Source organism: Furipterus horrens, unplaced genomic scaffold (assembly GCF_987537825.1).
Source record: "Furipterus horrens unplaced genomic scaffold, mFurHor1.1.pri manual_scaffold_10, whole genome shotgun sequence".
NCBI classification, from domain to species: domain Eukaryota; kingdom Metazoa; phylum Chordata; class Mammalia; order Chiroptera; family Furipteridae; genus Furipterus; species Furipterus horrens.
Window position 1 is genome coordinate 53,833,012 of NW_028327180.1, and position 22,856 is coordinate 53,855,867.

Sequence of the window (22,856 nt, forward strand, 5' to 3'; positions counted from 1 at the left end):
ATGCTAGCATCTCAGAAGAGACACCACAGTTCCTTATGCATCCTGAGGACAGACAGAAAGGAAGCTTCAGAACCCCAGAATTCAGGCCCAGAAGGAATTATACACACGTTGTATTTTTGTTTGTTTTTAACTGATCATTTTTCCAACATCACTCTGAATTCTGTCCCTCTAAGGAAAGAGGTCATGTTACCCTGCCTAGGCATGTGTCCTGGGTCCTGTAAAAGGCAGAGCTGGGACAGTGCACCCTACGCCTGTCCCTTCTTAGAGCAAGGAGGGGAAGGTGTGTGCTTTTCTGCTTTGTTTTGCTTGGTGGGAAAGAAGGGCCATTTTGCTTCTGACTCAGCAGTGACAGGATCCCCCCCACCCACCCCCACCCCCATCATCTCAGTGCTGGGAGCTGCTCACCTGAAATCTTGTTTGCCATTTCCTGTCTTCATGGCAAGGGGTTAAAGGAGAAAGAAGACTCTTGTACAGATAAATACAGCACACGAAACTAGATACACATGGGCCCTGGCTGAAATCCACTTGTTTTCTGTCTCTGAGTGGCCCGAGGATGTCCCTCTCCCACCTTTGTGGTGTGTTACCCTGACACACTGACTTTTCCAGCCAAACCCATGGTGCCTGTTAAACAGGTTCTTCTCCTACCTCTGCTGGTCCGGCATGCAAAGTCCCATAAAACAGAACCACAGTGCTATTTCCAGACAGCAGTTTCTCTGGTTATTGAGGACCGTACCTCATGGTTAAGCAACAGAAGCTTTTGGCATTTAAGAAAACTGACACCCATGACTTGCTTCCTCCTGTTGGTTGGATCTGGTCTTCATTCCTTTGGTTTCTGCAAACCAGTTTCCAGTCTCTCTTTTAGGTTCTTGTGCGCTTTGGTTTTTCCCGGGGCAACGTCCCAGTACCAATGTAGAATTGCCTTTAAGTTGATAGAAGGGAGAGCAATTTGAGAGTGGAAAGTGTTAAAAATAACTAGATAACTGATACTAATTGGGGCACATTTAGTTAAAGGGTAAGTGCTGAGAGGAATCGCTTCAGAAAATCACTACAGTTCTGTGGGCCACGAAGTACGAGCCCCCTGTCTCACTAATCACGTGACCCCCTTGACCAGGAATCATCTCACCTCAATTAGATCTGAAGGGGTTAGGATCTCACTGGTAAACTCCTTGCCTTCACTGCAGCTCCAGGCTTACCCTGGTATGTTTGCCTGCTCATTTATGAAGCATTTACCTTAAGCTCTCTGGACCCAAGTCATAAATACCTTTTGATGTTTCAGCCATGATTGCACTGAGGTAGCGCCAGTGGGACTGATGTCCTACCAGCCTGACTGCAGATGGCACCTCTTGTTCTGGCTCCTTTCTCCCTCCATTCATCCTCGCTGCTGTCCATGCTCTTCCCTTTGGGCTGAGATCTTCACAGCTGTATAACCAAGTTCTTCTCTCCATAGGGTATTTTCCCTGAAACGTATATCCATTTGAAAGAGGCAACTGTGGAAGACCGAGGGTAAGTTCCATTTGGGGAAGACCTTTAAAAGATGATGAAGACGTAAAATGATTGAGAAATGCCTTATGCATGTTATTTCCCTTGACTCATTAATTCCACTCTTCAAGGGAGAAAGAAAGAAAAATATCTTTTCCTGGCACAATTCCTTCTTCTGTCTTCTCTTTTGATTATGTCCCTCCCTGGCACCCTTGCCCAGGAGAGTAGAGACAGATGATGAAAGAAGAGGGGTCTTTACCCACCTCTTGCACCACCTGTTCCCTGGTGGTGTGCGTGTGTGTGTGCACGTACGTGAACATTGGACACTCTTGCTGGGGACCTGAGGCTCCATGTGGGAACTCTGGGAGGTAGAGGAGCAAGCTGGGTCCTGTACAGCCCAGCCCTGAATCTCGGACAGGTCGGCTAGCCTCAGGCCCTGTATTTGTCAGGAGCTTGATGAGAAATGGTGAAATGATGTGTATGGATGTGCTCTGGGGATAAACGTCATTGTGCTGTGGGTATTTTCTTGTTCACTTCACCATCTGTCCTGGAAGGTGCTGCCTCCGGGGCAGCTGAGCAGGGTGAGAACTCGGCCTGAAGTGGGAGTGCGGCCTCTCGGTTGGCAAGCCCACGGGCAGCCGAGTTAAGCAGGGAATAAGGAGTTCCCGGAGCCGGGGTGGAGTCCCAGGGCTGATACTGAGTAGACGGGGTCAGAGCCTCAAAGCCGCCAACAGCATTCTTGGTCATAAGTTTTGCCTCCTTGTTTGAGAGACAGGAGGTGGACACATGCCCCAAATTACATGACTCTTCAGAAGCAAAATCAGTCTGGTTACTCTGCCTCCTGGAGACCCTTTTTCCAGGGGCCATTCCGGGCACCCTGGGGTGTCACTAGCTGCAGCCACGTGGGTGGAGAGGAAGGGTAGGAGGCACACTCCCCCTACTTGGAGCTGCCACATAAAATGTGCAGGATGTCCCATTAAATTTGAGATTTGGATAACCCCCCCTAATTTTTTACAGTATGTCCCAGATATGGCATGAGACATACTATAAAATTACTTGCATCTACCTGAAATTCAGACCTAACTGTCTGTCCTGTATTTTTATGTGAGTCTGGCCATCCTACCACCAATCCCTGTTCCTTTGCTTGCTCTTGCTCTCTCCTTTTCTCCTTTCAATCATAAAAATACCAGAGAGGATTTGTGTGACTCAGTGTCAGGCCTGCCTTGTCCTGAGTCTCCTGGGAGTAGGTGAGGAGCTTGGTCTGTACACAGTCTCTGTGCCAGAGGCGGGAGAGGAGAAGGAAACCTAGAACCATTCCGGAAGATGGCACTGCCTCTGTCCCACCCACTCCTGGAGTGAGATGATGAGCCCTGGGACCCTGGCACGCACACTTCTCCACCCCACCCCCTCAAGAAACTGGTGCTTGGCAGACTCAGCTGTGATACTAGGCTTTGGCTTCCATTCTCAGGAAATGCTGAAGCCAGCCTGGCTCAGCAATTGAGGCTCCCACAGAGATGCAAAATGGGGAGGCTGAGGCTGGGCTGTTAACCCATCACGCTGCAGAAAATGAGCTCATTTTGAGGACTGTGGTGTCCTTAGCTCCTTCCCTTTTCTCAGATGATTAGATGTGATGAAGATCTCTTACATAGCCCCAACCCATGGGCAAGTGTTGCTTTGTCTCCAGCCCAGCCAGCTCCATTTCCATCTGGGAGCTTGGGGAATCTGACCTTTGTCAAAAAAGGCAACAGTGATTGCCTCAGAGTAACGCGGGCCTCTATCCTGCTCTCTCTAGGCAGAACGAGGCAGTCATCCCTGGTGAGCTCCCATTGGTGCAGGAGCTCACGTCCACGCTGCGAGAATGGGCTGTCATCTGGCGCAAGCTCTACGTGGTGAGTTTTCCCCTGGGGCTTGGAGCTGGTGGCATGACTCCTGGGCCCTCTGCCTGTCTGTGCTGCTGCTGGAGTAGGTGCACCTTACCTGGACCTTACAATGGCTGATAACCAGCAGATGCTCATTCCCCAGAGTAGGGTCATCGCTGAGATGGGCGGTGGAGGAAGCAGATGTAATCATCTCAGTCTTTTCTCAACAGACAGCATGCTGATTATAAAGTAATAACTGCAAACATTTGCATAGTCCTTACTAAGTTCCCAGAACTATTATTAATCCTACAACCCTCCTATAAAGTACATGCAATTATTACCAATTTACCAGTGAAGAAACTATGGGACATTCTGTTAACCTCTACATGTATTGAGCACCAGGGCAGCTATCTTGCAGGAGACTTAAGAATGTTCAGTCTGTTGGCAGCAAGCTTGTACCTGTGTCCACTTTTCACAACATCAGAATTTACAAACACTAGTTTCTAAAGTTCCCTCTTTCCTGGAGACCTTGAGCATAAGCCTCACTCGGTCTTGCCTCTGGAAGCATCTTCCAGGCCTCCAAGGTGGCAGGGAATGTGGCGCCAGTATGTTCTCTTGCTCCCTGTCCCAATGAATTCAGTGCGGGAACAGGCTTAACCTGATGGCCTCCATCCGGTGTGTGACTATTTATCTAGATTGTTTTACAGTCATCACTCTAGACCCGGATGTGAAAAAAGCTCATTCTGGCATAAGTCTAAGAATTCATGTAAGATCCTTCATGTCCATCCTGGGCTGCTGTTTCCCCAGATGGATCACAGCTGTAGAAATCACCAACCGCTTTGGTGGGAAAGTGCATGATTTTCTTCTCTGCCCATCCTTCAAGGCCACATTTAAGCCCTTTCTTCTTCATAATGTGGCTTCTAAAGACATTAATTCATGACGTTTCCTTCTGGGCTATAGGAGCACTAATAGCTGACTACATTGTCTGGCCCTGGGGGCGTACTGCCCTGCAATGCAAGGGAGCTTTTGGTCTCTGTTTAATTGAGGTGAGAGCACTTGTAAGTTCTTAAATCACCAGCTCCAGGAGAATAGAGATGTTGTTTTAAGCCCTTCGGCCTACATCCATTGTCTGGTATTTCTATTGAAAGCATGCTCTGGTTCCTAATTGATTGGTTAGTGGTGGATGGAACCAGTTTGATAGATGAGGAATGACGCATGCATGAGTTAGCTCTTTAACATGGCATTTCTGGAAGTTGGTGCTTGGTGAAATGTATTTGATAATAAGTACTGGAGAGAGGTTTTTTAAAGTTTTTTAGGTGTAATGTACAAGAATGGAGAGTATGAATGAGGTTGACTTTTCCTCTTGCTAAAACACTGCTCTTGGGCTGAGTTTATGATCTGTCCTCCACATGTCCACAGGGAATTGTACCAAGTCTACTACTGAATAGAAATGAGAAGTGAGCAAGCCAGGGAGGAAGAAGCAGGATTTGTTATTGGGCTTCCCGATCCCTTAGCAGCTAAACGATAATGAGCTAGGGTTTGTGATTTCTCCTGAGGGTGTCCGCTGTTGAGGAACAGAACGGGGTTCTAAGTTAAAAAAAACCAGTCTCCTCTCAGAGCACAGCACATTTTCATCTTAATTTTGACATCTAATAAAATAATTATTTTGTCCTTTATGAATATTTAAAAATGTCTTACAGCTGTTGTTGGTTGACTAAAATACATCCACTGCAGGAACCTTAATCATTTACTAAGGCGAGCAGTGTGCTTCTGCTTTTGATACATGACCTCCCTTTAAGAAATATTCCACTTCCAATGGGTTTTTTATAAATCATGGCTTTCCCCTTTTTGTTCCCCCCGTCCCTTCCAAATCCATTGACAGTTTACTTCAGACAGAATTTCTGAAGTTCTTTCTCAAAAAGCTGTGTGTCAAAGGAGCAAACCTCAAATATGATGCTTCACTGGGGGAAAAAGTAAAAGGAACCAAAATCTGTAGTTTTTACCACCACCAGCAGCCCTCTTGCTGCACACACTTTTTCTTGTATTTTTGTTCTCCGATGCTGTAAGTTCCTTCTGTCTATGCAAGATAAATACAGATTTTTCTCATCTATGTCAACAGCTCATTTGTTTCATGCATTTCCTGCCACAGATGATGCGCCCAGGTACTCTGTTTGATGTCTCTAATGACACCTGTGGTGTCTCAGAGCCTCCACAGTCCTAGTTCTGTTCCAAGCCTAAGTTCATGAGAAATTAATGTTGTAGACCCAGAGTCTTTAAAAAAATTTTTTTAAATTAATTTATTTTTAGTGAGAAGGGGGAAGGGAGGGAGAAATAGAGGGAGAGAAACATTGATTGGTTGCCTCCCTGGGGACCAAACCTGCAACCCAGGCATGTGCCCTGACCAGGGATTGAACCCGTGACCCTTCACTTTGTAGAACAACATCCGACCAACTGAGCCGCACCTGTCAGGGCTAGACCCAGAGAGGAAAACCCAATCCCCTATCAGCCTAGCTGTATAGACACAATTATGCTAGACAGAAAAGATATTTGTATAGCTATGATTTATTTTTAGCAGTTATACTGTAACCTTGTGAAATAACCATAAATATGTCCTAAAAGGGACAGAATTCCTCATGCTGAAGAGAGGGGAACCCACTCATCCACATAGAAGAGAGTTCCATCCACCACTAACCAAGGAACCCCATGTTCCTTCTGTTCCTCTTTGTTATATTAGTATTATTTTTCCATTTAGTTATCTTTCCTGGTGGGTGTTGGCCAAAATGTAGGAAACAGACACTGGACTAGAAATTGCGAAGTTTGGTTTCCCATCCAGGCCTGGCCATGACTGGCTTTGTGGTTCTGGGCACGCCACCTGAGGTCTTCAGCTGTTTGCTGGGTTTTGCACCTCCATAAAAGTGGTATCAGATCCACCCTGTTGACCCCATAGAATTTGAGGGTGTGAAAAGAGATGGTGGCTGTGAAATCACTGTGTGGGCAGATCAAGGACTCTGCAAATGTGAGCACGTGATCCTTGTTGCTGTCTTAGCTGGAAACAGTAGCCGCTCTGGCTGTCCTCCCCTGGGTCAACCTTGGAGACTCTGAAGCTCCCCAACGTGCACCACCCCTTATCCAAGGCCACTGCCTTTCCCTGTGTTATCATGTTAGGCGGAGTGATCTTGAACACTCAGTAACCATAGACAGTGAGCCTCCTTAGTCTAGGTTCAAGTCCCAGAGGCATGGACCATTTCAAAAAGGAACACTGAGTGCAAATTCACAAGTTTCTGGCGAGTTTGCCTGCACTGTTCACCCTCAATGGGAGCCTGTTAACTGTTTGTGTCTTTAGTGGTTGGTCCAGAAAGGAGGAAACACTGTCAGTGAGGAGGTGGCCGCCTGGTGAAATGGCCACACTGTGGAACTAGAATAAGACAGGGGGCCAGTTCTCAACTCTGGCTTGCTCCCTCGCTTGGTATGTACTGTTCGGATTCAACAAAAAGGAAAAACCCAGTAACAGTGACTACAAACAAACAAACCACACAGAAAGAACACAGAGTCTGAAGGGGTCTGGGGTCAGTGTTTGGCACTGAGGGATTCCAGAGCCAGAGATGAGTCCTTACACCTCCTCAGTTAATTTCCTCACTTCATGTGGTAATTATATGTTATATATGTCCTGCAAATTTGCTGTAAGAATTCAATAGGATAATCTGTGTAAATCTCCCGGGACAATGCCTGGCACACTCTTTAAACTGTGACAGCCTCTGATTATCCCCCTCACAGCATTGCCTCACGAAACAGCTGATTAATGATGACAAGTATTAGGAGAATGTGATGGCACTGTGGAATTTTGCCCTGAAGTCAGTTAAGAGTGGGCCCTCCAGCTTGGGGACGAGGGGTGGGCTCCCTTCCGGCCCTGTAGGGACTTAACTAGCTTAGGTGGATGGTTTAAGTATGCTGCCTCTTGGAAAGTAGAGCCAATGAATTGAACTTGGCTTCTTTCCTTTCTAGCAGCACATCCCTGCTTTATGTGAGCTCCCCCAGCTAGAAGGGCAGGTGCCTGTGCATTGATTTAGGCACGACGAGACTGAATAACACCTAAGTAGACCTTCTCAATAACAACCCTATTATACCTTCTTAATATGCACAAATCTACATCCCACCTCATAACATCATATCAGGTCTTGAAAACTGACAGATTAGAGTTTTATTTGGGGAGACATGGGGAACAATAATTTTTGAAAGAGGGACTCTCCTGGAAATGTTGAGATGTTTTGCATGTTAGAAACATACTCAACAGCATCACGTGCTGAGCTGTAGCTCAGCGCTGCTCCCATCATTCATTGGTGGAATGGTTTGGTGAGTTGTGGGCAACCAGCTGTTTGTCCCCATCAGATTGGGAGACTGCATGTAATCTTAGGCCCTTAAGGCAAAGAGATAGAAGGAGGGCTCGGTGTGTTAGAAGGTGCTTAACACACATTGTTGAATGAAGTGAACTTAATTGCTAAAATGTGGTTCACACACAGGACTGATCTCCTTTCGTTTAAAATGTGCCAGCAAAGGACAACCTTGTGCTAGTCTCTAGTTCTGTAAAAACCTGGAACAGAAGAAGTGCCTGTAACTGAGGTGGGGGTTGGGGAACTTGCCCACCACAGAGAGTCACCCTTTCTTCTCATCCTTGCGTATCCAGAGGACCAAAGTTCCACAAGTCTAATCTCTTTGAACTGGGGTTATTACTGGCTGCTGCGACACAGGCTGTGAACTTTCACGGTTTGAAACCAGCATCTGGTCACTTATTACCAAGGACAGGACATTCCCATAGAGGAGTAGCAAGCCCCGCCCTAGCGTAGCTCTCAGGAGAGAGGCTCCAAGAGATGAGGGGATGAGGCAGCGACTGGGACGGGGCAGGGGTGGCGCTTTGGGTGTCCTTCTGGTTGTGTTTTTCTCCGACATTGGTGCCTGGCTTTCAGGATTTCTCTTACTACATCCATAGGCAAAAAATGTCCTTTACTGAAATCTTTTCTTTAAAAATCAAGCCTTTGCTAGTCAGGCAAATCTTTTTGCTGTTAGGGAAAAGGTACTAGAATGGATAGCAAGAGCGGGACAGGGGAGGGAAAAGGTACTAGAATGGATAGCAAGAGCGGGACAGGGGCCATGTGTGCTCCCTTCTTCCCCAAGGACACGGAGGAACCAGGACACCGGTCCAGACCCCAGGAGTTACAGATCCTCAGAAAAGACATGAGGTTGATTGCAGAGAGCTCTGTACAGGTGAAATTGCATAGAGAGATAACTGCGTGTGAGAGGACGCAACGATGAGATGGTCCAACTCCGGCCCAGTTAATCAGGAAGCGGCTGGGATGAGTAAATGAGTTTAAGATCTCAGTCTTAGACTTGAAGACCCTTTCCCTTGGGAACAGATCTCAGCGCCAGTGTTTCCCAGGGAGAATAATTCCCCCAAGTCACTGAGCAATTAATGATAGAATGGAGATAGAAATCAGACCCCCATACATTCAGTTCAGTACTTTGGCATCTAACTCAAAATCCACATGGAAGAGGACAGGTTGGTGAATGGAGGAAGTACTAAGCCTTCTGCAGAGGGAGAGGCGCAGGAACGGACAATGGTCTTTGACTGTGATCTGCATTGTTTGGCAAAGCGAAGGATTGAATCCAGGTTTCAGACACCTGCTGTTGTCTCAGGAGCCCCAGAACTTCTGAAAGACTCGGTGGATGGCTTCCATATTCTTGACATAGTTTCTTGTGACTTTATTTTATCCCTACAAGTTCTCTTTTTAATTTTTTTTAAATATGTTATTTATTTATTCTTAGAGAAAGGGGAAGGGAGGGATAAAGAGGGAGAGAAGCATTGATCAGTTGCCTCTGGCATGCCTCCCACTGGGGACCTGTCCTGCAACCCAGGCACGTATCCTGACTGGGAATCGAACTGGTGACCTTTTAGTTTGCAGGCCGGCACTCAATCCACTGAGCCACACCAAGCTAAGCCTACAAATTCTTTTTAAAAACTCAAGATAGGTAGACATCCAGAATTGAAACGTAAAACGAAGACCTCAGAGATCTTCAAGTGGAAAAGAGAGTGAAACTTGAAACACATGCAGGAATACCTTACTGCCTGATGGAGAGAATATAGAGAGATATCTGTACTTGGTAAGAGGTGATCTTCAGATTAAAACTGGAGTGGTGTTTTACATCTGAGCTGTCCAGAGTGGTTACTGAGTCCCCCTATGTCCCAGGATTGTGCTGACTTTTGCGGAGAAGATCAAAGAAATTATTAAATAAGTGCCTCGCGCCCCCTAAGTTTTGTGGCCGTGGCTGCGAGTGCAAAAAGGCCGAGATGGGCGAGGACTGGGGGTACTGCGAAGGCGCCCTGCAGCAGGCAGCTTGGGCTGTGCATGGTTTAGGACAGGGGGCGGGGGCAGGAGAGACTCTCCGGTCCTCGCTCATGGCCTCTGGGTCGGAGGGGTGGTGCCTGAGTTTTTCCTCCCCTGTCCTCGTAAGCTGCCCAAAGGATCCGTAGTGTCTGGGGCAGCTATGGCTCAGAACAGCTGACTTAGAACAATCTCAGGAATGTGGCAACAAAATCCATTTCCTTCACGTAAGTGGGGAAATTGCTTCCTTTGGTGTGTTCCAGCTTGTCTATTCAGAATTCACTTGGCAGAGTGGATCAGAGAAGAATGGCTCTCTTCATCCTCCTTTCGGGGGAGAACTTGGCAAACAAGGCTGATATGGACAGGCAATAATTAAGTTGCCTTGGGTGATGTCTAATATAATTGAGACCAAGAACTTGGGAGCATGTGTCACGAAGAGCTGTCTCTCACACAGGTTCCTGGGTCTTTGAGCCCCTTCTTGACCATATAATGAGACCAAATAGCTTAATTACAATGAGGAAACATTTTTTAAAAGCCTAACTAGGAATAGACAAATTGCAAAAAAGAGAGAGAAAAAGATCCCCTTTCTGCCCAGCAGCTTTGAAAAGCAAATTTTATGGGCTTCACTTCTCCCTCATTTTCCAGTTTGAAAGGCAATATGATGGAAACATTTTTTTTTTCTAGAATTAAATGATAAAAGCAGACTTTTTTAACCTTCGCTTATTAAAATGGAATTTTAAGTCATTTTTATGCTTTTCGGAAGACTACCTGATGAGAAAGAGACAATACAGAAAACACCAACAGCCTACAATGCGGGGAGTTTCAAAATTTCAAGCAGGTGTGGTGGCCTGTGTTTTTCAGATCAGCGGTGTGAAGAGGGCACGTTGCAGTCACCGACAAAGGTTCTTCTCTCTTCCCTGGCGTTCTCAAACAGTCTGAGTTTCTTTTTGCGCCTTGGGGCCTTGATTGCACTCAGCTAATCTCACTGCTGCCTCCCACTGTCCCCCCTCTAGGCAGAGGCCTCCTCCCTCCATGGTTACTCTCAGTTTGGGCAGATCTTGGATGTTTTCAGCCCTGATTCTAAGTGATAACCTTGTGCAGCAGTCTGTCCCTGGGATTATTGTAGAAGGACATCACTACAGAACATGCTGTGCAGCCTCCAGCAACGTGTGTGTGTGTGTGTGTGTGTGTGTGTGTGTGTGTGTGTTAGCATTGCTTTTATAGCAGATAATATAATATAAATATGTCATGGCTTTTCACCTATAAAGAAAAAAGAAGTTGTCTTACAATATACATGGGGTATGTGGAATTGTACAGGTTTTCACTTAAAAAAAAAATCTCAAAAGTGATACACAAAACAGTCTTTCCTAATCCTCTAGCTAAACTGGTCCCTTTCCCCACATATACCCTGTCTTATAGCTCTTTTTATTTATTTTTCTTCTCATACCTTTTAACATTTAGTTTATTGGGGTGACATTGGTTAATAACATTATGTAAGTTTCAGGTATTCAGTTCAGTTATATGTCATCTGTAGACTGCATTGTATGTTTGCCCCGCAAAGTCCAGTCTCCTTTCATCACCATATATTTGACCCCCTTTACCTTTTCCTACCCACCCACCTCACTTCCTCTCTGGCAACCACCCTACTGTTGTCTGTGAGCTTTGTCTGTTTGTTTGTTTGTTGCTTTCCATTTTATATCCCACATTTGAGTGAAATCTTATGTTCCTGTCCTTTTCTGTCTGAATATTTCACTTAGCATGAGGTTTCTTACCCTTTTCTAAGTCTGAAATTGCCTTCTGTGTATATAAATATTATATATAAAAATATATAGTTTACTTATTGATTGTTGCCTTTCCCCCTCTAAAATGTGGCAGGAATTTTATTTCCAACACATAGTAAATGCTTGACTTTTTTAATGTAATGAATCAATCATTTACATAGACCCAAGGTCATAATAGCTTGGACATCAAGTATTTGACTCTTCAAATGATTGGAGCACAAATGATTTGTCATCAGTTAATTTAGTTTGGTTATAGAAAGTTCTTATGGAAGCTCAGGATAATGGTTTAATTATTCTAGATTTAACAACTTTCTGGATGGTCTAATAGTTTTATGGGGAGTCTGCATTTTACATTTCATTTTCCATTATCTCTTACCTCTGAAGTTACAGCTCTTTCCCCATCCATAATGCGCTCCCTGGGATGCCAACTTGAACAAGCTCCTGCCCTGTGGGTATTTACCACTTAAACTGAGAGCAGGACACCCTGGCCAAGGGTGGGGCTCCTGTGATGTGTCAGGAGTTAATCCCAGGAGCTGGGAGCAGGCCAGGGAACTGGAGTTAGGGTTCAGGAACAGACTTCTGACTTTAAGTTAAGGCCAAAGAAGTGAGGATCAGCAGTTGATGGAGGGTGTAGTGGAGAGATTGAGGGGGTAAGCATGGGAGTTGGTTCAGGGGGAGAGGAGAAAAGTGGGTCCAAGTAGAGGAAGTAATATATTAAAGGGTCTGCAGCACCTGGGAGAACTGGACATAGCTTTGCATGGGAGGAGCGTAGGTGTATGAGGGAGAGATTGGTGTAAAATGCAGCTGGGAAATGGGGCAGGAGCCAGGATAGGAAGGGATTTACCATGTGATCCACTGTGGCTCCTGAACAGTGGAAATCCCTGGAGGGTTTCCAAGAGGAGTGCCATGTTCAGAATCTCAGGGTGCACGGATGATTTGTTGTACTTAGGATTTAGTGCCAGCCATTGATCCTACAATTGCTTATCTGTTTCTAATGTTGTAATGGGGGAGGGAGGAGGACTGCTGAGGGCAAAGCCATCCCCTCCAAGTGCACAGCTCACTCTACGGCACAATTAATTGGGTAAATAACACCTCATAAAGCATCAGTCAACAGGTCAAAAGACATGTTCATCCTCCATCTCACTTTTTTCTTGGTCCCTTTCTCCACTTCATCTTCCCATCCCAGGACAACAAGGTCACGCTCTTCCGCCGGCTGCAGCAGATGACCTACAGCCTGATCGAGTGGCGGTCCCAAATCATGTCTGGAACACTCCCCAAGGACGAACTGGCAGAACTCAAGAAGAAGGTCACAGCCAAAATCGACCATGGGAACAGGTAAATCAGTGGTGACTTTTCACTGAGAAAGATGGGCACACTCATGCTAAGGACCCAGCTCAGCCCGAGCTTTTGACCTTGGAGTTGCCAAAGAATAATGCTTACTGCTCTCCTTTTTTAAAAAGATTTTATTTATTTATTTTTAGAGAGAGGGAAAGAGAGGGAGAGAAACATCACTGTGTGGTTGCCTCTCACGCGCCTCCAACTGGGGACCTGACCCGCAACCCAGACACGTGCCCTGACTGGGAATCAAACCAGCAACACTTTGGTTCACAGGCAGGTGCTCAGTCCACTGAGCCACACCAGCCAGGGCTTATTGGTCTCTTTTTGCCTTGGAAAACATCTAATTTTTTTGAAAAAAAAAAAAAAAAAATTGGCAGTGCTCTTCATGGGCCAGACCCTGTGCTGGGTCTCTGATCTAAAGGAGGTGATGGAGGGACAGGGACGTCGGGGCTTAGAGCTAAGTGACTCCACACTGAGCACACTGAAAGGACGGAGACCAATGCTTTTGGAGACCTGAGACTGTCTCTGTTTATATTTTAACAAGGGATTTTAGATCAGTATCAGACTCAGTCTCTCTCTCTCCATCTACACCAGATTTGCCAGAACAATAAAGCAGGTTGTTAGCCTGTTGATTATGTCTGCAATAACTTCGAAAGAGTTAATCACTTCATCAGTTGTCTGATTAGCTCAGGCAGATGTGTAGGTTCCAGATATCACTACCTTTTATAAAATGGGAAATTCGGTCAATTTATCAACATTTGTGGCGACCCAAGACTTACCTTTCTAACCAGCTCTTTTTATAAGACCAGTTTGGTCCCTCATGTTGTTTTTGTTGATGATTGATGTGGTATTTAGTCTTATTTTCTGAATTTCTGCGACTTGTGCATATGTGGTTTTTTTTTCTCCTTCTTTGCCCTACATCGTCAACGTCATGGCTCTTGGAAATGCTTCAGTTACCTGCTAAAATAGAGCTCATTGTCCTCACCATGTTGATGCTGTAGACTTTGACAGTTGCATTCAGAAATTGCTGGAGTAAACACAGCACACAAGATTCGGATTCAACCATCATGTACAAAATCTGTTCCACATACCCTTCACATATATTACCTGACTATGACCGTAAAAGGTAGCTGCTGTTCCCATTTATGGTACAAGAAACAGACCAAGTGAGCTTAAGTGATTTGCTTCCAAGTCACAGAGATAATAAGCGGGAAAGCTTTCATTGAACCCAAGACTTTTTGATTCTACATCTAATGCTCCTTTCTTAGGTTTAATAATTAATAGTTTCTTCCCTCGTCCACTCATAGGACTGCAACCCCAGGGGTTGTATTGCCAGTCATGTAGTGCTGGGGGACTCTTCAAGATCAGCAGCAGTGGGCTAAGGCAGCTCCTCCTTGCACATACGCTGCCTCTGTACTTTTGGGCATTGGCTTAGGGGCCTCTGACCTCTGGCAGAGGCTGTTCATACCCCCCAGGCAGCAGAACATGCCTGCCTCCCCACTCTAGCCCTTCAAAGCAGCTCGAGAAGTTAAGCTGCTCCATCAATGCATCAGTGGTCAGTCTCTGAGTGGCCACCAAGGCCCCTTGCTTCTGAAACTGGGTGGCCGTGGGTCTGGCTGCCATGGAGAAGAACCTGCCAGGTTCAGTCAGTTGATGGATGTGCTGTGAAATATGGAGGAGAAAAACTGGGCAATTTCGCTTTCTTCCCATGGACTCGACACCTCTCACTCTTGTCCCTGAGCTTGCTTGCTGTTTGGGCACTTCCATTCCCGAGCTGCCAGTGCCCGGAATGTGCACTGGGCATGCAGATAGCAATATCCTCCTTCCACCACAGCCCCCCACTTCTTGGAACTAAGGAACATTTTTTTCTACATCCGTGTGCCTGTGGGGCATGAAAGCCTTCCTGGGGATCCTGTCATGCGTAGACCACACAGCCCTGACTTGTCCTGTGCATTACTCAGAATGACGTCATAACACAGTCAGGTATTTTCTTGTGGCAGTTGCCACAATAAAAGCTCAAATTTATTGAGGGCACTCTATACACTAGACAGTATGTCTCATGCTTTACATGCATTATCTCATGAAATCCCCCCAAGAATCCTGAAGGATGGGGAGTATTTACAAATAAGGAAATCAGGGCTTTGCAAAATCTACTTAAGTACCCAGAGTCACCTTGCTAGCAAGTATGAAAGCCAAGATTTAAATTCTGGTCCAGTTATACCAGAGCCTGTGCTTGGGAAAGGGTTAGGAGGTACCAACAGCCAGGACTCACCTCACCGATCTCCTTCAAGACAGTCTTGAGTTAGTACTTCCCCCAGGCCTGTATCTTGAGGGGATGCAGGACAGGCTCCCAGTATCTGTGCACTAGTCTTTCAGAATTCCTCTGCCAAACAACAGGAGACTCAAGAAAGGGGCACTGGTCCAAGTCAGTGCCCGTCCTGCCGTTCCTGGTGAGGTCTGTGGCCCTGATTATTGTGCATATCATTCTAGGAGTTTGGGTCCTATGGTCCTAAGTGTTCTCACATGGTTGTGATGTGGAAAGGAGACAGGAATTGAAAGGAGAAAAGCCAGTGAGCAGTTCCTGACTTGTCCAGCACCTGAGCTTCCTCACTCTCGGTCCTCCAGCAAGGATTCTGTTTCTTTGAGGACCATCTGACCACTTCTTTCTTTCTAGAATGCTCGACTTAGACCTGGTTGTGCGAGATGACGATGGCAACATCTTGGACCCAGATAAAACCAGCACGATCGCCCTCTTCAAGGCCCATGAAATGGCCTCAAAAAGGATCGAGGAAAGGATTCAAGAAGAAAAGGTACCTGCCCTCAAATATGCAGGCTTTAGCCCCTGAGGTTCAGTTTCTGCATTTGTTTCTAATGTGAGAAAGGCAGTCACTGACCACAGAGGTGGAAATGTGGTTTAGAAAGTCACTCGTGTCCTCATTTTAAAAGCAAAGCATAACAGAAAGAATGAGGCAGCTCCATGTATGTCCTGATGCTGAAATACACGAAGATAAATATTAAGTAAAAGCCAGATGCAGAACTGTGTGTGAAATAATGTTATTTATGTTTCAAGAGAGAAGATACATACATCTGGGTTTACTTATGTGTCGGCTAACTGTGGAGTGATGGACGAGGAATTGATAATCATCAGCTGCCCCTGGGAGGGAAGCTGGTGGCAGGGAGCCTTTTTGCCATGGAACCTTCCATGTTTAGTGTGTGTATTATGAGTTCCAAAATAAATTAAATAACATGAAGAAATAAAGCATTTGAAAGTAGGGATTGGACATTAAATAAAAGTTAGAAAGGTACAGAAAAAGAGAAAAAAATTCACCTGTATTTTGACTGCCTAACCATCTTAATATTTTGATATATGGTCTTCAGTCTTTCTGTTCTAATGATGCAAGATTTCTGTTTGTTTTCTTGTTTCTTTTTATTTTCTCAGGTCGTAGGTTTTATTTCTTTAGCATAGTTGTGATAATACTAATGGTGTTTCTGGCTGTAGTGGCTAACATGCCTGAAGGTGGAGCCTCTCCAGGGGGATCCGTTGTTTGCAGTGAGTTATTCCCCAAGAGAAGGACAATGAATCACAATTCTTAGGCTTTTGAGGTTTATCCAGAAGCAACTGTGAGATGAAGACTTCTTGAATCTACTGAAATCATGAATTATCACCTTTTGACAGTTATTGAAATACTAGGGTTTTGAAGCTACTAAAATCGTGAATTACCACCCTTGACAGCTATTGAATTACTTAGGTTTGGGGCCCTGAACAGGACAGTCTGATTATGTAAATAATGATTCTGTCACCCTGCGCTCACTTGGTTATTTGTCCACACACATATGCTTTCCTCTAAGTGCTTCTCCTCTTGGTCAGTAATTATATTTGATGCCCACTTGCCATGTTTCCTGTTTGCTGAAACCAGGATGTGTTTCTTTCCTGTCCTCTGTGTTCAGTCAGTCCTGCAGAACCTGGACTTGCGGGGACAGTCCATCTTCAGTGCCATCCATACCTACGGCCTCTACGTCAACTTCAAGAACTTTGTCTGCAACATCGGGGAAGACGCGGAGTTGTTCATGGCCCTCTATGACCCAGACCGGTCCACCTTCATCAGGTAGTGGCCACCCAGTCACCTGCTGTCAACCTTGGAAAAATACCCAGCCTTCACCTACTCCCTACCTGAGTTCTTGGCTCAGTTTGAGAGGGGAGGACAGAAAAGAGGGGGAGGATTTCTAGGCAGGAGTGAGTAAAATCCTTAGGGCTACTAAGCCTTTTTTCTGGCTGCTGAAACAGTGCTGTAAGAGTTTGCGGACTCCATGGGTCTTAGAAATCACCTAAAACTCAGCAGAACACAGAAACAAGAGCAAAGCATTCAAAAGATAATAGGGGAGGGGCGAGGAGGGGTGAATCTGCAGGGCACAGAGAATTTAGGGCACTGAAGCTAATCTCTGTGATACTGTCTCGTGGGTACATGGCATTATATATTTGTCCAAGCCCATGGAGTGTACAACACCAAGAGTGAACCCTAATGTAAACTATGGTTTGGGTGATAATGATGTGTCAGTGCAGGTTTATTGATTGCATTAACAAATGTACCGCTCTGGTGAGGGGTGTTGCTAGTCAGGGAGCCTGTGTTGGGGGGGTATATGAGAACTCTCTGTACTTTCTGCTCTACTTTGCTGTGAGCCAAAAACTACTCTAAAATATAAAGTCTATAAAAACTTTTAATGACTATAGGGAACAGTAATTGACTCTGTTTAACCCAATAGTGGCATTACTCCTGAGAAGCTAAGAAGACCGTTGTATTTTGGAGAAGATGGTTAAAAGTAACTACTGACAGATTGTTTATTTCTAAAATAGAAATTTTGTTTCAGTGGGACGATGTAGATTGCAGGGGATGGATTTAGAAGGATTATCATAAAATTATATTCTTGATTCAGCAAAGCTGACAGGAATTTAAGAGGAAGAAAGACCCCAGACAGAATCGGGTAGAATCTGCTGTGTCTCTGTCACCACGAGCAGTGTGTGTTGTGGGTCCATACTGGGTGTGCTTTATGGAGCAGGGCTGTGGCAGGTACCCGTCCCCAAAACCAGGAGACCAGCCGCCTGGATGAATGTAACTGAGCTTTGTGGGGCCTTCCTTTCAGTCAGTACTGTGACCAGCTCCGGCCCCAGTGAACCCCTCAGTGAGAATCATTTTTCTCCTTCACCAGTGAGAACTACCTGATCCGCTGGGGCAGTAATGGGATGCCCAAGGAAATCGAGAAGCTTAATAACCTTCAGGCGGTCTTCACTGTAAGTCCTACCTCTGTTTAATCACCTTCTTTGTCTGTGATATTAGTGGAGGCATAAAAATGAAATGATGAATATACAAGGGATCGTAATCCTCCTTGCAGGATAACCCACTCATTTATCCAACAAGAGTTAGTCAAGTGCCTGTTAGATGCCAGGCTCTGAGCTGGGCACTTGAAATACATCAGTGAACACGCCAGATAAAACATCCATTTGTTCAGGATGCTTTTGTCTGAATGGGAAAGACAATAATAAACAGTAATCAAATATGTGAGCAAATGTATAAAATGTTAGAAATCCTAAGTGCTTTGGGGGATTGGGTATTTCTGGTCTGGGAGTAGGTTGCCATTTTAATACGTGGGTCAGGGCAGAAGTTAGGGATGAAGCCTTTTGAGCAAGAACTTGAAGTTGAGGGAGGGAGCTATGCTGATCAAGGGGACCAGCATTTCAGAATGAGGTTATAGCTCAGACCAAGGGGGCATCCAGACTGTTTTGTCTACATATATTTTAATGGCCTTCCCCTGTCCTCCTCCTCCTCCTCCTCCTCCTCCCAGGGTAAGAGAAGTGATGCCATATATGCATCAAGAGCAAGGAACTGTCCTGGGCTCTAGTCTGGGGCACGGTGACTCTGTCTCACTGGGCTGAGAACTTTCTTGACACCAGTGCTTATAGCGCCCTATAGCCGCTGCTGCTGGCCCAGAGAAGCCTGAGAAGGCTGGTTTCCCAGCTCCCAAGAGGCACTTCCTTCCCTCCATCCCCTGTCCCTTAAGCCACACCCATACCCCTCAAAAGGCAAGGGGTACCAGGCCTAAGGGAGAGGCCAGATGAAGTGATAGGAAGGAGCAGTGGTCCCAGTGTGGGCGTGTCCATCCATCCATCCGTCCACCCATCCACTCGTTCACTCATTCATTCAGTTCTCCTTACTATCCATGCCTTCTGTTAACCTCCCATCCCTAGGACAGGCCTGGTTTGATGACCGTCCCTACACTGACCCATCTATAGCTTCACCACCTGGTAAACACAGACAAAAAAGCACTTAGAACTAACTCTTCCCCAAACCTGCCCCAAACACATAGAGTATTTCCTCATTTCTGAGATAGGTGAGTTTTTTCCCCCTAAAATCAAAAGGCATTTACCAGTCAATGTGTACGTTAAAAAGAAAATACATTTTAAGAAGACATCATTAAATCCGTGGTCCATCTTGTCATCAATACTGCATAGCTGTAATTCATCCCCTCCCCCACTCCTCCCACCAATTAGGATCTTCTTGTATGTACCTTTCATGCCCAGCTTTTTCACTTAAATAAAATGTAGTGATCATTTCCCAGGTCATAAAACCTTTCCCAAAACTTCATTTATTAATGATTACATATTATTAAATAATAACAGTGTACAGCAGTTTATCTAACTAGTCACCTGGAACCTTTATCTCTCTCTTAACAGAAGCCTTACGAAACCTGGAGTAGAAATTCAAGGTTGATGTTATCATTGGTCCATAGTCCTATTTTGAGGATTTAAATTAAGTAAATCACAGAGGATAGATTTGGAATGATTTTTTAAAAAGGTAATTCTTGAGTCAGTCAAGAGGCCTCGGACAGCTGTTTCATGAAAAGAATTTGAGATGCAACTAAATTCTGTTTGATGTCAAAGTGAATGAACCTTGTGAGCTTATTCATGGGTTTACTCACCCATCCTTAAGGATACAAACAAATGTAGAACATGAGCCAGAAAAAAAGATATTTCATCCACACATCACTTATTAATCAATATACATCCAGAAGCTACCAATGAATGCTTTTCCTAAAATACATGAAGGATTACAGAAATCAGTGCATTAAACTTCTCTCCTATAATTGCCTCACAGGATTATTTGGAAGATGAAATGAAACCAGCATGTGTGGATACCCAACAAATGTCAATATCACACAAGGTTTAATTTCATTAGACACTGAAATGCATCCTGTACTCAGCTGTGTCTTGGCAGTATATAAAGTAGCAATGACAACTGTTCTGATTTTTAAATGCCCTGCTTGAGTGGATGAAGTAGAGGCTAATTTAGATTAAATGTGATCTGATTTATAAATTTGAAGTAGGAGCTGGGGAATAAAATTTTTTCCTTTTTTGAATCCAGTCATTCTTCTCTGATGCCATGATCATTCTTGGGTGTGTAGGAAGGAGAGAGGAGCCATTCTGATCTTTCAGCTCCAGGAAATAGGCAAAGGACATGAGGTGATGCAGTGTGGCCCCCTTTATGTGCTCTGTTCTGTAGGACCTCAGCAGCACAGACCTCATCCGGCCCCGCATCAGCCTTGTGTGCCAGATCATCCGGGTGGGCCACATGGAGCTGAAGGAGGGCAAGAAGCATACCTGTGGGCTGCGTAGACCCTTTGGAGTAGCAGGTATGGAAAGACCCAGAGACGAATGTAAAATGGTGCAGCCACTGTGACAAACAGGGTGGCAGGTTCTCCAAAACATTCAACGTAGAATTGTGATCCAGCAATCCCTCTTGTGGTTGTGTACCCAAAAGAATTAAAATCAGGGTCTCAGGGAAGTAATGCACATCCCACATTCTTAGCAGCATTATTCACAATAGCCAAAAGGTAGAAGCAACCCAGGTAGAAGTGGCAGTGATAAATGAATGGGATAAACAAAATGTGGTCTGTCCATACAATGGTGTATCATTCAACCTAAAGAGGAAAGAAGTTCTGACACCTGCTACCACGTGGGTGATCCTTGAGGATGTTATATGAAGTGAAATAAGCCACTCACAAAAAGATAAATACTATAGGATTCCACTTCTGTGAGGTATGTCTAAAACGGTTAGATTCATAGAAAAAGGAGTGGTTGCGGGGGGCTGGAGGAAGACAGGAATGGGGAGTTAGTGTTTAAGGGGGTCAGAGTTTCAGTGCGGGAGGGTGAAGTCATTGTGGATGAACAGTGGGGACGGCTGGCTGCACAACAATGTGAGTGTGCTGAGTCCGCAGAGCCGCCCGCTTCAGGATGGCTACAATGGTAGGTTTACGTTATGTATATTTTATCGCCGTAAAACAAACAAACAAAAAAAGAAACATGAAAAATAGAGGCGATGAGGGAGGGAGACAAAGCCAGCAACTGTGGGAGATGACTCCGGCCACCAGCACTTCCTGCCTGGGACTGCCAGTCACCTTCCCGTGGGCTCTGTGTCCCCCCGGGCCCTCCCCTTGGTGCCCAGCACAGTGTCTTGCACTCAGCAGGCCACTGTGATGCCTCAGTGGTGACTTTTGGAATATCCTCCCTTACTGATTGGACTCAAGTGAAATTCTCTCTGGACAGTGGTCTTCCTGTCTAGGAAATGTCCTCGTCAAAGGCAATATTGTGTTTGTAACTGCTTTCCAAGAGGATCCTTGGCTTCAGTCAAACCCTACAACCTTCCAAGGGGGCCTGCTTTTCCTGTATAGTTTGTTAAATTAAGGAAATACATTTTCAGTCTTCAGGTGAAATGCCGATCACTAAGTAGTTTCGAAAGTCATCAGTGAAATATCGTAACTTTGCTCCTGGAAAGAGGGCCCAGAAACTCCTATTGTCAGGGTTATGTGGCTAATCAGGCAGCCTTTGTACCCTGTGAGCCTGTAGGTCCTGCTTCCCTTGAACAGCTCTGCTCCCCACCTGCTTTGCAGGTGCCCGAAGTCTGTGGCCAGAGGGCTCCGCATCACTTCCTGGGGGGGGGGGGGGGGGGAGAGAGAGAGAGAGAGAGAGAGAGAGAATGAGTGTTTTCAGGGCATTGAATGTGATGGGAATGGAGAGAAGACTTCTTTCCTCAGACCCTGGAGGCTGAGCACCAGCAGAGCTTAGACGCATCTAGATGTGGCGATGAGAAATGAACTGCCTGTTGTGTTTTGTTTTTGGGGTTTTTTTTTTGGCAGGGGGGGAAGGGGCACGTCAAATGTAAGTTTTTTAGGCTTGTTTGTTTTTTTGTACAATTTTTTCAGAGTTCCATGAAAGGCTGACAGCAAGTTGATGCTACGCCCTGCTTTCTACAGCTTCCTTCCACCAACATTTTAATTTTCCAAGCCTGACACTGTGTGGTTTGGATTATTTTGAGAAGGCATTTCCTTCCTTACCCTTAGTTTCTCATATGAGAATTGTCTCATATCTCAGTGTCTGGGGAATGGACCGTTAAGGAGTGTTGATGGCCAGACTGTCATTTATTAACTGCGGGATTGCATTGCCCCTTGCCATGGGCCCCGCCTGATGTCAGCAGCTGGAGAGGGGCCCGTTTACTACCCTGTAAACCGCAGGGGGTGGTTAGGTTCAGTACTTCGGCCCCGTAATCACTTTTGGATTCATACCCTGGCTTTCACACTTAAAACTTCTGCTGTGAGGCAAGCTGCTTACCTTCGCTGTGCTCAGTTTTGTCATCTCAGAGTAGAGCCCATAGTATCTGTATAAATACGATAATGTATATGCAGGGGGCTTAGAACAGTATTGTTCTCCTTGTCCATAAGGCAGCAGACCACTCTGGAGTCTTCTCGTGTGTGCAGCCAGTGCTCTGGCCTCCCTTGTTTATGTGTAAATCAAGAGAAAATGTGAAACCGGAGACAGGACCACTTCCAGTCCTGTGCTCTCTCCCATGTCTATTATTCTGTTGACACACCAAAAATGTGTGTTCTCTGGGTCTTTGCATTCAGACTTCCTAAAAAGTGGTCAGGGTGTCAGATTTCTCGAGAATGTAGTCCTTGGACTTGTAGAGTTTGGAAAAGGT

At 45.5% G+C, this 22,856-nt stretch overlaps 1 protein-coding gene across 2 annotated transcripts in view; it reads left to right on the forward strand.

The window, feature by feature from the left end:
• DOCK5 (dedicator of cytokinesis 5) overlaps window positions 1–22,856 on the forward strand; it is a 191,165-nt gene that overhangs the window by 77,693 nt on the left and 90,616 nt on the right. For both annotated transcript variants that reach the window (XM_090290277.1, XM_090290278.1), the window contains exons 4-10: window positions 1,448–1,503; window positions 3,272–3,368; window positions 12,680–12,828; window positions 15,506–15,641; window positions 16,780–16,937; window positions 18,037–18,118; window positions 20,385–20,514. In XM_090290277.1, coding sequence (XP_090146403.1) covers window positions 1,448–1,503; window positions 3,272–3,368; window positions 12,680–12,828; window positions 15,506–15,641; window positions 16,780–16,937; window positions 18,037–18,118; window positions 20,385–20,514 — 808 coding nt within the window. The remainder of the gene's footprint in view (window positions 1–1,447; window positions 1,504–3,271; window positions 3,369–12,679; window positions 12,829–15,505; window positions 15,642–16,779; window positions 16,938–18,036; window positions 18,119–20,384; window positions 20,515–22,856) is intronic.